This window comes from Cottoperca gobio, unplaced genomic scaffold (assembly GCF_900634415.1).
Source record: "Cottoperca gobio unplaced genomic scaffold, fCotGob3.1 fCotGob3_245arrow_ctg1, whole genome shotgun sequence".
Taxonomy (NCBI): Eukaryota; Metazoa; Chordata; class Actinopteri; order Perciformes; family Bovichtidae; genus Cottoperca; species Cottoperca gobio.
Window position 1 is genome coordinate 473,257 of NW_021166869.1, and position 15,906 is coordinate 489,162.

The 15,906-nt window shown below is 46.1% G+C and overlaps 1 protein-coding gene across 1 annotated transcript in view; it reads left to right on the plus strand.

Moving 5' to 3' along the window:
* Positions 1-15,906, plus strand: part of syne2b (spectrin repeat containing, nuclear envelope 2b) — a 109,176-nt gene that overhangs the window by 78,365 nt on the left and 14,905 nt on the right. Inside the window, 30 exon segments of the mRNA XM_029426837.1 lie at positions 438-632; positions 782-976; positions 1,158-1,256; positions 1,501-1,614; positions 1,725-1,925; positions 2,023-2,196; positions 2,779-2,910; positions 3,275-3,468; positions 3,640-3,775; positions 4,370-4,573; positions 5,404-5,553; positions 5,659-5,835; positions 6,556-6,711; positions 6,859-7,002; positions 7,184-7,354; positions 7,500-7,627; positions 7,720-7,924; positions 8,065-8,247; positions 8,687-8,775; positions 9,240-9,393; positions 9,395-9,417; positions 9,638-9,785; positions 9,870-9,964; positions 10,031-10,262; positions 10,805-10,999; positions 11,398-11,523; positions 12,252-12,407; positions 13,247-13,267; positions 13,269-13,406; positions 14,059-14,225. Of these exon segments, the coding sequence (XP_029282697.1) occupies positions 438-632; positions 782-976; positions 1,158-1,256; positions 1,501-1,614; positions 1,725-1,925; positions 2,023-2,196; positions 2,779-2,910; positions 3,275-3,468; positions 3,640-3,775; positions 4,370-4,573; positions 5,404-5,553; positions 5,659-5,835; positions 6,556-6,711; positions 6,859-7,002; positions 7,184-7,354; positions 7,500-7,627; positions 7,720-7,924; positions 8,065-8,247; positions 8,687-8,775; positions 9,240-9,393; positions 9,395-9,417; positions 9,638-9,785; positions 9,870-9,964; positions 10,031-10,262; positions 10,805-10,999; positions 11,398-11,523; positions 12,252-12,407; positions 13,247-13,267; positions 13,269-13,406; positions 14,059-14,225 (4,502 nt within the window).

The window sequence follows — 15,906 nt, forward strand, 5'->3', positions numbered from 1 at the left end:
GGTAAAAATATCTATCTTCTAACACGGGTGTTACTTTCTATTTATTGAAGTTATACATAGTTTGGGAAATAAAGGATGGCGTCTTGGAGAAGAGAAGTGCTGCATGCTGTTTCTCTTCATAGCTCGTCACAGAACACACAATGTGACATTACACTTTTTAAAGAAGAGAAGGAAATAACAAACATGGGAGAGAAGATGCCAGACTGATGAAGCAATGATCAGCTTCCTCCTCTTCCTCCTGGCTCATAATAAGACCGTCAGAGCCAAATACTCTTAGAAGATTCAATAATATAATTATTATCAGTATTATTACCGACTCAACGTTTGGAGAGTAATATGAAGTTATGATCGAACAGGTTTGTCATGTAACAGTTGACACCTTCAGTTTGTCTTGTGTCAGTTTTTGTTAATAGTTTATCTAACCTGTGTGTCCCCAGGCCTCCCCTGAGGACGCCTCCCCTGAGGACGCCTCCCCTGAGGACGCCTCCCCTGAGGACGCCTCCCATCAGACGCTGGACGAGCGTTTGTTTCATGTGCTGCATGGAGCGTCCCTGTCCCTGTCCTCCATCAACCACCTGCTGCACTCGCCTGCTGGGACGACACATGGAGACACACGGCTGCTGCAGCTGCAGGTGGGACTCTGCACAACAGACCATCATGGAGGACAACACTCACATATTACTCGCATCACGGGACAAACATCAAATGAAGTCACGATGATTAATACCTGTATCATCGAAGAAACTGCTGATCATCAGATGTAACTTGGATTCCTTTTCAGAGTCTGTCCGCAGAGCTGGCTCCCCTCGGCAGTGAGCTGGCCTCTCAGGGTTCAAAGGTCAGCCGTGTCCTGGGGTCGGAGTGTGGTCAGCGGTGTGTCGATGATCTGTGCAGAGTTCTCTCTGTGGTCCAGGCTGCACTGAGCAGCAGAGAGAAGCAGCTCACACACCTGCAGGAGGAGATTGCACAGCGACAGGTCAAGAACACTCTGCTGTACTCTGAACTGTGTGACCAGTGTGTCCTGATGTCTGACGTCACTGTAACTTGTATTACCCGTATTGTTGTAAACCTTTTGAAATGCAGTCTTAAAATACAAATAACCTTTTGTGTTTGCATGCAACAGTTTAAAGAAGCAGTGCTGTGTGTTTAACCAACAGATGCAACTAAATGAGTTGCATGCAGCCTTCACTTCTAACCAGGCGACGGTTCACCAAAATATTAATGAATTCAGTGGGACTCACAACAAACAACTACAGGTACTGTTTCCATGGAGATATTTCACTTTAGAAAGCTGAATAATCTGAGTGATTTGAATGAACTGCTGCGGATGTTTGGTGGTTTCAGATCAGCTGTTTGATGATTGATTATAATTTACAAATGTGAAATGTTCTGCTGGTCCGTGTTGCATTGACTCGAGTGCTTCATGCGTATGAGTAATGTTTGTAGGTATGAGTATGGTATGTTTTTATTTGTCACAGTGTTGGTGTGTTTATTCTCCAGGCTGTGGTTCGGATGCAGGAGTCTCTGCAGCAGCAGGTGGAGCAGGTGAGCTCCCTGCTGGAGGACCGACACCACCTGCCGGCCTCTCTCATCCAGCAGGCCTCACAGCTGCAGGTATGTCATATCTTGGTCAGGTGTTTGGGAAACTTACCTCCTAAAGATCATACTTAATAAGTGGTCATTCAGTTGCCTCATGCATGGTGAAATCCCTTCTCTGTGTGCAGGGTGAGCTGGACAGTTCCCTGCGTGGTGTTCACTCCCGCGGTGAGGAGCTGAGGAACAGTGTGGAGCTGCAGCAGCAGTATGAGCGGCTGGTCCACAGCCTGGAGGAGCTGCTCGCTCTGGGCTCCGAACGTGTCGCGCAGCAGCCCGACGCGGAGCTCCGTAACAGAGCTCAGCTCCAGCAGCAGCTCAGCAGTCACACGGTCTGTGAGATGCAGACGAAATACAGCTTAGAGTGCTTTGGTGTCTCAAGAAAGTAAAAGCATCATCATCTCTTTACTTTACACGTTCTGCTTTCAGAAGTTCTTCCAGTTCTTGGGCCATCATTTAAGAATCCTGCAGGATCTGACCCCGAGAGTCCCAGAGAGCGCCCTCCAGAGGTGGGAGGGTGTAGTGATGGCGCTGCAGGGCGAGGGGGCCCGGCTGCAGCAGCGTGGGCTGGAGAAAGGAACCAGGATGCAGGAAACATTACAGGTAGAGCAGTAATTAAGAATGAAATAAACCAATAGAGGATTATTTAAACAGAGTTGATTTTACTTTGGCATTTGATACTAGAAAGGAATATTCCACAAGCACAATACTCATTCACAAAAAAGTAGAATATTCAGTTATCAAAACAGAATCCACTGATTTATTAGCTAAATAAATGTTAGAATTAATGTTGTTTTATATATATATGTATATGTTTTTGCACTAAGCTTAATCTAAATAGTTTTCTCTTCTGTTTATGACTACAATAACAGGTTTAAAAAAGGTTTTTCTAAATCATCTGTGAAAATAAGTGGAAAAACGTTTGTTGTTGTAATACTCATTTCGGCCACAAGAGGCTGAAGTGCACCACTACACCATGTTATCTTCCAGGTGTCTCCACAACACAGGATGTTGTGTGTAAGATGTGATGATGACATTTCTTTATTTTAATCATATTAATGTATCTTGTGTTTAAATGGTAACATACTGTAATGACATGGGGAGGGATTTTCAGTTCCGCAACAGTTGAAGTTAATTAAAGCCGAGAAATCTCTTGTGACGTCATCACTTCTCCGTCTGTCTCAGGTGTGGTGCCGGTTGGAGGAGGACAGCTCCTGGTCAGACTCCCTGCTGAGAGCCATTGAGACTTCATTTCCCAAGATGCATGAGGGGGGTGATTCTGAGGAGCAGATATCAGAGAAGCTCTCTGTCTACCAGGTAATTTTTATGAATACATGTGTTCTTTCTGACCGTCGGGGGATAATTGTGATTCACCAACAAGCAGCCGACTCGAGGACAGAGCGCATTTTGCAATGTTCCATCCGGCTCATTTGGAGACTATTGGGCTCCCCATGATGTACTTTGTGCATTGCACTCAAAACCTAATTGATTCAATTACATACAAGTGAATGGGTTGTTTTCTGTGGGGGTACATGATGTTCCTTGGCTTAGATGTGAGTTATTAGCCGAGCGGAGACCTCCAACTAGAATTAATTTAGCTTCATATTCCCTGTTGCTCTTCTGTGGGATCGGAAATGTGTCCGTTATCTTTCTGAAATGTAAAGTTTCTTCTTTCTGACAGAAACTGCGCGGCGTGCTGGAGGAGAACAAAGCGCGGTTCAGTGGAACACTGGAGGCGGGGCTCTGGCTGCAGGCGGCGGGCTGTAGAGAAGCGGGCGTGGTGACCGGCGAGCTGGAGGCACGCTGGAGAGCCCTGCACAAGAAGGTGGAACACCAACGCACCCAAGTAGACAGGAACAGGAAGCTGAGGAGCAGGTGAGGGAGGATGGAAAGAAAAATAACTTTCCTACAAGTTATAACTAGTTTAGACTAAAGACGTTTTGTCTTAAATATTAAATATATCATGTATATATAATAAAACATAATCAGGTGACACTAGTCTTGTAGATTTGTTCATCAAAATGTGCTTTTTCTTTCCACCAAAAGGTTTCTTGGTGATTCTGCTGTCCTGTGTGACTGGATGTGTCGGGCCGGAGAGCGGATGAACAAATGCAGTGAGCTCTGTGTTTCTGAGGAGGAGACGGATGTGGAACAGAGGCGTCATCACTACCTCCAGTTTGTGGTGAGCACACATAACAAACTCCAGAGGAAATAATAATATATATATTTTTTAAATAGAAAAAAATAAAAATAATACATAATAAATAATAATAATAATAATAATAATAATAAATAACACATAATACATAATGAACAATAATAAATAACACATAACAAATATTGATAAATAAATAATAATAATGAAAAGAAAAGAATAATAATATATAATAAATAATACATAATAATAAATAATACTAATTAATAACACACAATAAATAACACGTAATAAATAACACATAATAAATAATGATAAATAAATAATAATAAAAATGTGCCAAAAATATATTTATTTATTTATAACCTTTATTTAACCAGGATATGGCCTCATTTAATAAATAATAAATAACATCAGCTTCCAATAAGTAAATATGTAATTTAGGTCTGTCCACATAGAATAAGATAGAATTAGAGCATCTAGTTTTTAAATGCTTCTGGGTTTTTATAAGTTTTATAAGCTGAGATGATGTCAGATATTTTAGGAATGACTCTGTCAAACTGTATATGGTCATTTTTGCAATTGTGGAGAAGAGAATATAACAAAGCGGTTGTATTTTAGGCTTTTACCAAAGAGTTGGAGGCCAAGTCTGCCCTGAAGGTGTCTGTAATCGGGGCTGGATCCCAGCTGGTGCACCTTAGGGAAGAGGACGGAGACAAAGAGACTTCAGATCTCTGCTCCATCCACGCCCAGCTCAGACAGACGGAGCTGGACTGGTCCAGTCTTCTGGTCCAAGTTCCTGTCGTCCAACAAGCTCTGCATAAGGTGAGGAGATTCCCCGTGTAGTTTGTGACTTCCATAAGATTAATGCAAACGTAAAGATCAGGACGTTTCTGATGTGTAACGTTTGTAATCATCACTTAGAATAACCAAATGTGAACCGAAATGTGCTTCTCCGTGCGCACATGTGCAGTACAGAGCAGTTTGCTATTTAAAGAACCACGCCCCAGTCTTCCTGTCACCAATTAGATGTAAAAGTTCCCCACCGTGCAGCACAAAGACACCCTGAGGACTCTTCTCGCCCCTATTGGTGTGAAACCATTGTCCCCTTCATCTGCCTGCCTGTCTGCCTGTCTGTCTGTCTGTCTGGATCTCTTCCTCTCTCGACTCGCTTCTGTTCTGCTTCCCTCTCTCCTCCTCCTCCTCCTCCTCCTCCTCCACGCTCTCCTCTCTTCTTCATGCTCTCGTCTCCTCTCCCTGCTGTTCTTATTATTTTCCGTTCCTGAAGCTCAGTTCTTGCCTCCTCTTCTGATTCAGTTTGTCTCCCTCCCTCCCCCCCCTCCCTCCTCTACTGTGTTGTCCTTTCTGAAAAGCGTACTGTATTTCAGATGAATGAATCTCATAGTTCTCTCACACATGAACAAATAAAGACACAATTACTACGACACAAACTCCCATATTCGGAGTAAGCATGTTGAAAACAAATTGCCTTCATGTTTTCTAGGCTTTTTACAAAAAGTACAAAAAGTAATTATTTAAAATGTCTTATGACTGAAACAGCTCTGTTTGTGGGAGTAAGTTGTTACTGTTTAACATCACCACAGTAATTTCCTCCTCCTCCTCCTCCTCCTCCTCCTCCTCCTCCTCCTCCTCAGCGATGGATGCAGATGTTGAGCCAGCAGGGGGCGCTGCTGGAGCTGCAGGCCTGGCTGGGAGCTACTGAGTCCCGGCTGGAGGAGCATCGCAGCAAAACCAACCAAAGCTCCACCAACACTGATCTGAGTCAGCTCCTGAAATACTGCAAGGTAGAGAAGAGCTGAACATATGACTAATATGTTACTAATAATATAAACATGTACTTATGTGCAGTGTTGAATACCTGATCGGTCTGTTCTCTCTCTTTTCCTCAGGAGTGTCAGACGGAGGTTTCGGCCCATCAGGCCACACTGGACTACGTGAGCCAGCCGTTGCACACCTGCAGTACCGAGGACGGCCAGAGGAGGCGTTTTGAACACACCCAGTTTGCGGAGCATCAGGGTCGTCTCAACCATCAGTGGCTCAGTCTGCAGGAAGCTCTCAACTCTCAGGTCAGAACATCAAGTCAAGGTTTACCTGTTTCCTGAAGCTTCACCTTGACTTCACCTTGACTTCACAAGTGGATGGAGCTTTTCATGCACATGGATCTGTTGACAAGAGGTTATGATTTTCACTTTTAGGACTCGTCCTCGTCCACAGTTGAGCATAAAGTTCTGTTTTGATCTCGGAAATTATAGTTCTTCAAAACAAGTGTGATTCAAAGTCCATTTACAAGGTTTTCTTTGGAGCTTTCAACATTTCTTTATCATTTTAGGCTGCATATAAAGTTTCTAATCAACTAATCGAACTACTGCAGATACACAATACGAGCAATACAAAGTGTTTTAGTTCTACTCCTCTGTCTGTGTTACATCACATCTCTGTGCGCTTACTTTTAAATAATAACAAATCCAATGCAACCCATTTAAGAAACCGCAGCTCTTTGATTTCTCTTTTATAACATCAAATATGAGCCTTTCATAGTTTTGCAGAAGAAAAAAATGATTATTCTAACTCTAATACCGTTCTAAAAATTAATCTGTTGGGGTTTTTCATTAAAAAACAAAATCGAATTAATTATTATTTGTGTTTTGGTCCCTTAAAAATCCATAAATAAATACAGAATAGTGGCGACATGACAATTTTTGGACTTACAGCAAGTCCTTGACCCCTACTAGAAGTACGTCTCACCTGTTGTGGTGTGTGTGTGTGTGTGTGTGTGTGGTGTTCAGATCCAGGAGGTGGAGCAGAAGCTGAGGAGCAGAGTGGAGCGAGAGGTCCGTCTGCAGCAGGTCAACAGCTGGATCACAGAGCAGAACCTCTGGATGATCTCAGCTCAGACACCTGGCAGCCAGACGGAGCTACAGAGGAGCATCAGCACCTGCCAGGTGAGAGGTCTCACACCTGCACTAACAATCAGGGCACCTGGAGCAAATGAGCCATTTCAGGTTTTGAAGAGTCGTATAGCTGGAAGGCTTCTGCAAAGAAATATATAAAGAAATAAATGTAATTTCCTTGTTTTGCACGTGTGCCAGGATCTTGAGGAGAAAATGAGGCAGAAGTCTGCAGCTCTTCAGGAGTTGAGAGACAACCTTAATGGTGGAGGAGGAAAAAGCAGCTGTGAGTTCATCTCTCAGACAGATGAATCCATCCAGACCTGTGCAGCGCTCACACAGCAGGTAACTTATCTCGCCAAGTTACCACCAGCTAAACAAACACAAGAATCATACGCAGCATTAAACATTTAATTATTCACTTTTGGGCTTTTTTCTTTCATTCAATATCGTCCCAACGAGGACATTGTGAGGTCTGCCAGCTTTAACTTAAATCCTTGGTGTCTTCCTGTCTGTTGTTTAACAGCACGACACAGTGAGACGGAGGTTGATGGAGGCGCAGCAGCTGTGGGACTGTGTGGAGAAGCGACTGAATGAGATGATGCTGAAAACAGCGAGAACATCGCAGACTCTTGATTATCTCAGCTGCCCTCAGCTCTCCCTGCAGGCACACAGAGATCTCCATGGAAAGCTGCAGGTAGGACCGGTGGACCTCGCTTGGTTACATGTAGAGCTTACAGAAAGGCTCTAAAGTGTGTGGTTCCAATGTGCAGGAGGAACAGAATTCATGTCCAGATGTTGTAGCGATGACGACTGACGTGGTGTTTGTTGTGTTGGATCAGCTTCTTCATGAGGAGACGGACGCTTCTGAGTGGGACAAACTGAATCTAAGCGTCTCCTCTCTCAGAGACATCCTCAGTCCTGATGCTGCCGCCCTCCTCACACAACAGCTGGACACACAGAGAGACAGGTGAGACACACACACACACACACACACACACACACACACATGCAAACAACACACAGTCACACTCTTCAATCAATCAATCAATCGTCCTCCAGTTGGACGCTGGTGTCCGGAGCTTTGGACCAGCAGCTCCAGAGGAGTCGGGACGTCCTGCAGGTGTGGGAGGTCTACGCCCGGCTGGCTGCGTCGTCCTCCCGGCGGCTGCAGACGCTGCAGAGTGACGTCAGCTCAGCGCTGAGCGGAGTGCCTGCAGACTGTGATACTGTGGAGCAGGTCGGTGTCAAGATACACAACGTTCAGGTGAGGAACACACATTATTCAAAGTCTTTCTCTCAGTGATTTTAATTGCACAGTGCAAAGTTAATACAAAAGCATTGAACTTGAAACTCCCCAGGGCCCCCACCTAAATCTGTATCCCTGTTTGTCCCCCTCCGCTGCAGAGTCTGCTGGACAGGACAGACACTCTGCAGTCTGACCTGCAGGGGGTGCTCAAGGCCTCCAAGGACGTCATCTGCAACCTGGAACCTTCAGCTGCCGGTCTGGTCCAATCAGAGAGCCGCTTGTTGTCACGTGGGGTTCAGCAGCTCAGCCAGATGGTGACAAGAGAGCTGGGTCAGCTGCAGGTACAACTTCATGGTTGAATGAGTCTATTTATAGGATTTGACTAAGTTAGACTGCGTGTGTTGTGTCCGTGGTGACTTGGAGACCTGCGTGCAGTGATACTTGAAGTAATGAGATATTTAACTTGAGGACGGGGCTTGACATGAGCCGTCAGGTGAAAAGGTTCAGCTGCAGGGAAACTGGAACCATTGATTAAGTGTTTGAAGTAAATAACCCCAAATTCAAGCTTTTTACTGTAACCTGCAGCTTGTGTTAAATATAAATTCTAAATAGATGTGTATGCATCTTTTAGGACACACTCTGTGAGTACATTACTCGTGCGTTACCTCAACCTGCTTCCTGTTTGCACTAAGCGTCGCAGTGACCTATTAATTAAGACACAAACGTCCGTGTGTCATGTGTCGTGTGTCATGTGTCATGTGTCATGTGTTGTGCGTGCAGGAGGAGCTCGAGCGGCTGCAGGAGTTTGGAAAGGTGCTGGAGTCACTGGAGGGAAACCTGGAGCTTTGGCAGGAGCGTCTGCACAATGTGTCTGCGACATCAGAGCCGGTGAGACAGCGTGAATGGACTTTATGAATGACTGTAGTGCTGCAAGAGACTTTCACATTGAAATAGTATAAATATAAATAAAGTGATTCTCTTTCTTTATTATCTTTCTTGTTTCAAGATACTAAATGATCATTTCTATAACATTTGTCCAAACAATCTGACCACAAAGTCCATTTTGTATCCTCCTCAAGTATAAAATCCCTTTTTCTTAAGAACACACTACGTGTAGTACCTAAAGATGTGAAAGTGGATCTCTAGTGCCATAATAAGGGTTTATCTCCAGCTGAGAGGTGAAGTTGCAGCTCAATTAGTAAAGAAGAAGCAGACAAACTCAATGTAACAGGAGACTAAATGGGGAGAGAAGAACACGGAGCATGTCTGAAGCCTCTAGCGTTCCTCAGCTGTAACATCATGCATGCACGAGTCTCTTGTGATCCCTTATGAGGTGCCACCATCTTTGTTTCCAGTCTGGCCTCCTCGAGCTCAGCGGCCTGTCTGCTGACCTGGATGTGCTGAATGAGCAGAGCTGCAGTTTGACTTTGGGAGACGCTGCAGCACGCCGCCTGCAACGCCTCAACCACTGCTGGGCCGACGCCTCCTGCCAGAGCTGAGGAGGCCTGCAGGTCAGATCTCAGACACGTACATGAACCAGTGGGGGGAGAGGTGGAACAATATATTACAGCATTATGTGTCATGATACCGAGTCAGGATGGTAATAAGCTCGAGGTTTGACTCGATATGATAGTGACATCTGTATAAAATGAAACATTTAAGGCCAGTTAAAGCCGTGCTTTAACAAAGTGCACCTCCGTGTTGTTCTCTAACAAAGTGTTTTGTGTGCAGTGAGCTACAGACGGAGGCTCTGAGGCGGCAGAGCTTCGAGCAGAAGTGTGAGAGCTGGATGTCTTTCCTGCAGAGGATGGAGGACAGCCTGGCCGTCGACGTAGCCGGCTCGTACATCGGCCTCAGACAGCAGCTCTGTACACACAAGGTATCATCCCTCACTCTCTCTCAGACGTAACGAAACACACACTGCACACTCACAGACGTGTGATCCAGATGTTTGGTGTTCCAGCGGTTTCAGGCGGAGCTGTGTTCTGGGCACCAGATTCTTCATTCAGTCATCACTGAAGCTCTTCATCTGCTGCAGAGAGGAGAGGTGGAGGACAGGTAATAAGAGCAAACTGTAAAGTGACTGTTAGAGTTTCCTTTTCTTGACTGTGTGAATGTGTCCAGGAGTGACTTCATCCTGAAGCTGGCCCACCTCAGGGAGCACTGGCAGGGGGCGGTGCAGCGGGCGGAGCAGCGGCGCTCCCTGGTGGAGGGGCTTGTGAAGCACTGGCACCTGTACAGCCGCAGCCTGAGGAAGCTGCAGAGGTTCCTGTCCGAGACACAGAACCTCCTCCCCCCCGCCGGACCAGCACACTGCAGCCTGCAGCAGCTCAGACGCTCCCTCCAGGACCTCCAGGTGAGACGGCAGCACACGGCCTCCAGTGTCCAGAGAGGGGACATATATCAACTTCTATTTATGTGTGAATGGACATTAAAGAATATATAATACAGGGATATTAGTGGCATCACTTCTATGAAGGCGTGTCCCGAGGGGCTTCATTTTATTTCCATCTTTTGAATGGTTTGAAAGACTTCCCTCTAAGATTTGACAAACTAAAGCTCCGTGCTCGACTAAAGGTTACGTACGTAGGTCCCTAACAACATGTAAAAGATCTGTGCAGAGAGTTGACGTCAGTTCAGATTAAGGTCATCATTACTACAGGAAGAAACTAAACAGCTGATTTGAGACTTGGGTAAACAAAACGACTGCTGCTGATTACATTTGCATCCAAAGACAGACAAAGAGGAAGCTTCTTGTTCTGTTTGTAACCTTTGATCACCTTAAACAGAAGCAGATAGCTGCTTCTCAATAAAAGGGAGCAGTGAGTGACACGATCACAGAAGAGCTCAGAGTTCAGCCATCTTTTAACCTTCTCCGTCCTCCGTCTTGCTCCTCAGCACACAGAGCTGTTGTTCCAGAGGTATCAGTGCAGCTTCATCCACACTCTGGAAGTCGGCCGGCAGCTCTTCTCCATGGGGGACGAGGAGACCCAGACTCAGCTGCAGACGGATCTGGGAGACCTGCAGGAGGAGTGGGACAACCTCCACAGCCTGCTGGGCCGGAGGACGGACCTCACCGACGCTATCGTCAAGGCAAGCAGCTTCTTGTATCTCACTGTGCACGACTGTTTGACTCTTTTGTGTTGGAGGTTCAGTTGCATGAAACCTCCAGTCGGTCACATCGGGTCAGATTCCACAGAATGAAACATTATCTTTCCCCTGAGGAAGTTACATCATCCTCTTTCTCTGTGATGCACATGGATGGAAGAGGGAAGAACAACAGCGATCTCCTCTGCTGTCCTCACCTGGACAGACACCTGTCCCTCTGTGTCCCCCTGTCGTCTCTCACTGCTTCTATTTGCCAGAGAGCGGCCAAGTTAATCCAATCTGCTGTAACGTGACGTGTTTAGGAAGTCAAAGTCAAAGGAATGGTTCTCAGCGGGGATCTGTATGATCAGTGAGTTTTTAAAATGTTTGTCATCGTGTCACAGAACTGGGAGCGCTGCGAGGCCGGACTCGCAGACAGCAGGCTGCAGCTGAAGGACGTGAAGACCAGACTGAACGAGTCGATGCCAGATTTTGACGATGAGCTGCAGAGTGCCGAGAAATACAACAAGGTACATCTGCAAACCGGCTGGTCGCACAAACACAAGTTGAATTCTTCTGTCCAGTTTTATTTTAAGTGGTGAGACAGACGCACACTCAGCGTGCAGCAGTGGCTGAGTTAGACCTCAGGGGGGGGAGCTGAGTTCCAGCTAAGTGTCGCAGCGATTAGTTCAGGGCTGTGCTGTGTGTTGCAGTCACTGAAGTTGATTGACTCATTTGATTTGAATCATTATGTGGTCGGCCGTCGCTGCAGGACGTCAGCTTTCTCAAGGAGTGGATTCTGTTTCAACTTCTCGCCTGCACGTTACTTCAGCGTCCCCCTCTGACGCAGCCAAGACCCTCTACCCAAATCCAAATGTTGGATGTATTCAGAAATGTTTGGAAGATGTAGGACTTCAGGAGGAGTTTGCCACATGTCCACATTTTTAAGCAGTTACAAATAAAAAAACAAAAATCACTTAAAGTTCAAAGACGGCAAAGCCAAGTTTGAAACCGGTTTGACTCAACGCATCCTCTCACCCCTCCCTCAATCCCCTCCCCTCCCCCTGCACACGCACCCCTCCCCCGGCCCGGCCTGCAGCCTGTGGCCCTTATTAATCCTCTCTGGGCGGGTCGAAAGAGAGAGAAAGAGAGACGGGGACAGAAAGGGGCCGGGCAGAGAGAGACGTTAGGGAGTAGCTGTAGGAGAGCGAGCTGTGGAGGTGGTCCCTGACGGCTTGTTGTGTGTTATGGTATGCAGGAGAACGAGGACTCCCTGGAGGACTGGGCTGAGAGCCTGACGGAGCTGAGCACCATGAAGACGGATCTATCCCAGTACATCATCGCGGACGACGTCCTGCTGCTGCAGGAGCAGGTGGAACACCTGCACTGTCAGTGGGAGGAACTCTGCCTGAAGGTTCGTCTGCTGCGCTCACGCTCCTGCTTTAAGAAGTATCTCAGGTTGTCCTCTAATCAGAACCTGCTGATGAAGATGCTTCTACACTTATATCTCTGTGAACATGTGAACGTACTTTGCTGTGTAGATCTTTGGCTCATGTTTGAACACATGGAGGAGTAAATGATGCATCTTTGCTGAAGCAGAGAGTTCATATGAAGTGCACAGTGAGGCGACACAAAGGTCATCGCACTCTTTTAGGATCTGATTTGAAAACCCTAAAGTGGGGGCAGCTTACTTTTCTTTATTAAATCCAAGTTTGCTGTCGAGCAGATCCGTCACCCGACTTGTTTGTGACAGTTGTCACGTCTGCAGGAGGAACATATAAACCAGAATGAACTGGTTCTGTTAGTTTGAACTTTCTAAACCGTTTAATGAAGAGTTTAGTAAATCTTGTGAGTCCTTTTAGGGGGAATAAAGAGACCAACAGGTCTGGGGGGGCTGGGGGGGGGGGGGAACAGATGGTGACAGGAGAGAAATGTTGTAATGAGCTTTTGTATTGAAAAGAGTCTGGGAGGGGGGGGGGGGAGTAGTGATCTTACTGACTTTCACTTTTTACACTTGTCCTGTTTATCGATACAAGAGGTGGGGAGGGAACGTGAGAGACTCACGAAGATACAAGTGAAGTCCTCGTCCTCCAACCCAAGTCTTCTTCACCTCATGCTGGTGTCGAGCAGCTAATGTTAATGACTACGGAGACATTTCAGCACGTGTGTCGGTGCTTCGTCTCCCCACTCTGCGTTAATGATAGCGAGATATAGAAGAGCCTTAAAGTAATGAAGCTCATCTCTCTGCGTCAGGTGTCTCTGCGTAAACAGGAGGATCGCAGATCGCCTGAACGCGTGGATCATCTTCAAAGAGAAGAACGAGGAGCTGTGCGAGTGGCTGACGCAGATGGAGAACAAGGTGGCGCACAACTCCGAGCTGAACATCGAAGAGATGGTGGAGAAACTGAAGAAGGTAGGAGGCTGCGAGACACACACACACACACACATATTCAACTGTGTCAGGTGACAAAAGATAACGGCGAGTTAAAGGCTTGTGTGTGTGTGTGTGTGTGTGTGTGTGTGTGTGTGTGTGTCTCTGATGACATGTATAAAATCTATATATTTGTTGTGGCTGTGACTCCCCTCCTGATTGTTAAAGAGACGACAGCTGTTCGAGCCCCAGCAGGGCCACGCGGGTTTGTTTTGTGTGGAACTCGCGGCCCCTTTCATTTGTCACGGGGTGGGGAGGGCAGTTGGAAACCTAAAGTTATTGCCCCAGAGGAGGAGGAGGGGGGTTTATACCCTTTCAGGCACTGGAGCTTCACATTTAGAGTCCTGCTCCAGGAGCTGCACTACTTCCTGGGGAAAAACCCTCCAAAATCAGAAGTTGTAATGATTTCTGTCTAAAGAAAATGAGGTTAAATCAAGTTAAAGGTATTTATCACAGTAAAGTGTCTGGAAACAATATGTTGCACGACATTTTAAGTTTAACACACTGAATAAATCCATGTTATATCTTGTTGTTCACCCTTACATGAGCCTTTATGAAGTCCTGACAGACTTAAAGCAATGATAATAAGTTAGTAAAGGTAAAGGTACTTATTACATCCTGCTTCTCCCATCAGGACTGCATGGAAGAGATCAACCTGTTCAGTGAGAATAAAACCCATTTGAAGCAGCTCGGAGAACAACTCATCACAGCCAGCAACAAGACGAAGGAGACGGAGGTCAACGACAAGCTGAAGGACATCAACGACCGCTGGCAGCACCTGTTTGACCACATAGAGACCCGGTAAGGAGGGGAACCATGGGGGCCTCTGAATGAGTGTACATGTTTGTGAAGGTGTGACTTGTAGTATTTCAGAGAGCACTGATGTTAGTCAACAGCTCTGGATTAAAGTCAGCCACTTCCTGGTAAACGCATCTTACATGTAAGACTCTATTTCCCATCAAACCTGTTGATTCTTTCTTTATTGTAAAGACATCTTTGGCTCCAAACGTGTTGTTTACAGCTGCAGTTCACGTTCCCCCTCTGAGAGCACAGCTGGTGTTTTACTCCGGCTCAGATTAAAATAGAAAAGCTCCGAGCCGACGGAGGATTGAGTGATATTAATATTAATCCATAAATGCAATGCACAGAGGAGTGGGGTGGCTTTTTGTTTGCTTCACTGCATCGTGTCATGTACAAGGTGAACTCCTCTCAACACCTGGACGATCGATGCGTAAAACTGGCATGACGTTTGGATTGTTGAGTGCTTTATCACAGGGGGGGGGGGGGCAGATAAACAAGCATAACTCAGCAATAAAATGCTCCAGATTTGACTTTTGGCACAGAATCATGCATTGGCGGAGGGTTTTGGACTTTTCCTTGCTCTCTTTTAGTAACTTTGCTTTCCCGTCGTCAAACAGTACAGTCATTATGATTGCCGTGCAGCAGAATGGATGCAGGGGGGGTGGGGGGCGCGACAGGACGGCGAGTTTAAACTCGATTCTGCTCCTGATAATTGCCTGCTCGTTTAGCGTGAATGTTTAGTAGATGACAGGTTCATAAAAGCCACATTAAGTCGGAGCAAAGTGAAGCTGAGCAACAGATGGGTTGAAGCAGTCAGGGTGGGGGGTGGAGCTGACTTATCCTCCATGGGAATGATAGATCTGCCATATGGTGGCTGTTGAGTGAGCGCTGTGTCTGTCCTCAGGCTCTGTTCGTCTACAACATTTAGCCTGAAGTTCATTAATGTTTGTTTTCAGGTCTCTGGTTAAATAAAACATTTAATAATCAGAAACTATTTTGAAAATCGATTTAATTGTTAAATAAATGTTAAAAAAATGGCAGAAAAAGCTGTTAAATACGGAGATTTCTTTATATTTTATTATTATTCATTTGACTGAATATCTTGTGAAAATGAGACATTTAAAGACACGACTTTGGACTTTGGATTTTTCACGATTAATCGCTGAATCAAGAAAATAATCAGCGATGAACATTGTAGCCTCAGTGAACACGAGCCAATCACAGGGCTCCTTTAGTGTGGGCCAAAGATGATTTCAAAATACACCGGCTGAGAAAACCTCAGTAAACAATCATCAGGAGAGAGAGAGAGAGACGTGGACGGGGTTGCTCGTGCAGAGATGTGCTCTAGTGGATTCCCCCCCCCCCCCCCCCCTCAGGGACTAATCATCATAACGAGGTTAAGCCTGTTAATGAGCCGCTGCTGAGGCACGAGCCTCGTGTCTGTGATGGAATGTGCAGTTGTCATGTTGGAACAGAAAAGGTCCTGGAGGAGTTGGAGGATCTCCCGAACAGCCCGCATCAAAGTGTGCGGACAGCCGTGCACGTCTCCAACTCATCAGCGCTCCTCTGAATAACATGTATCATTATCATAATCATCTAGAGAGCCACCAAACCCCCCATTGACGGGACTAAAAGAAGCTTTGTAGATCAGCCCTCACGTAATCCACCTCCTGCATGCTAA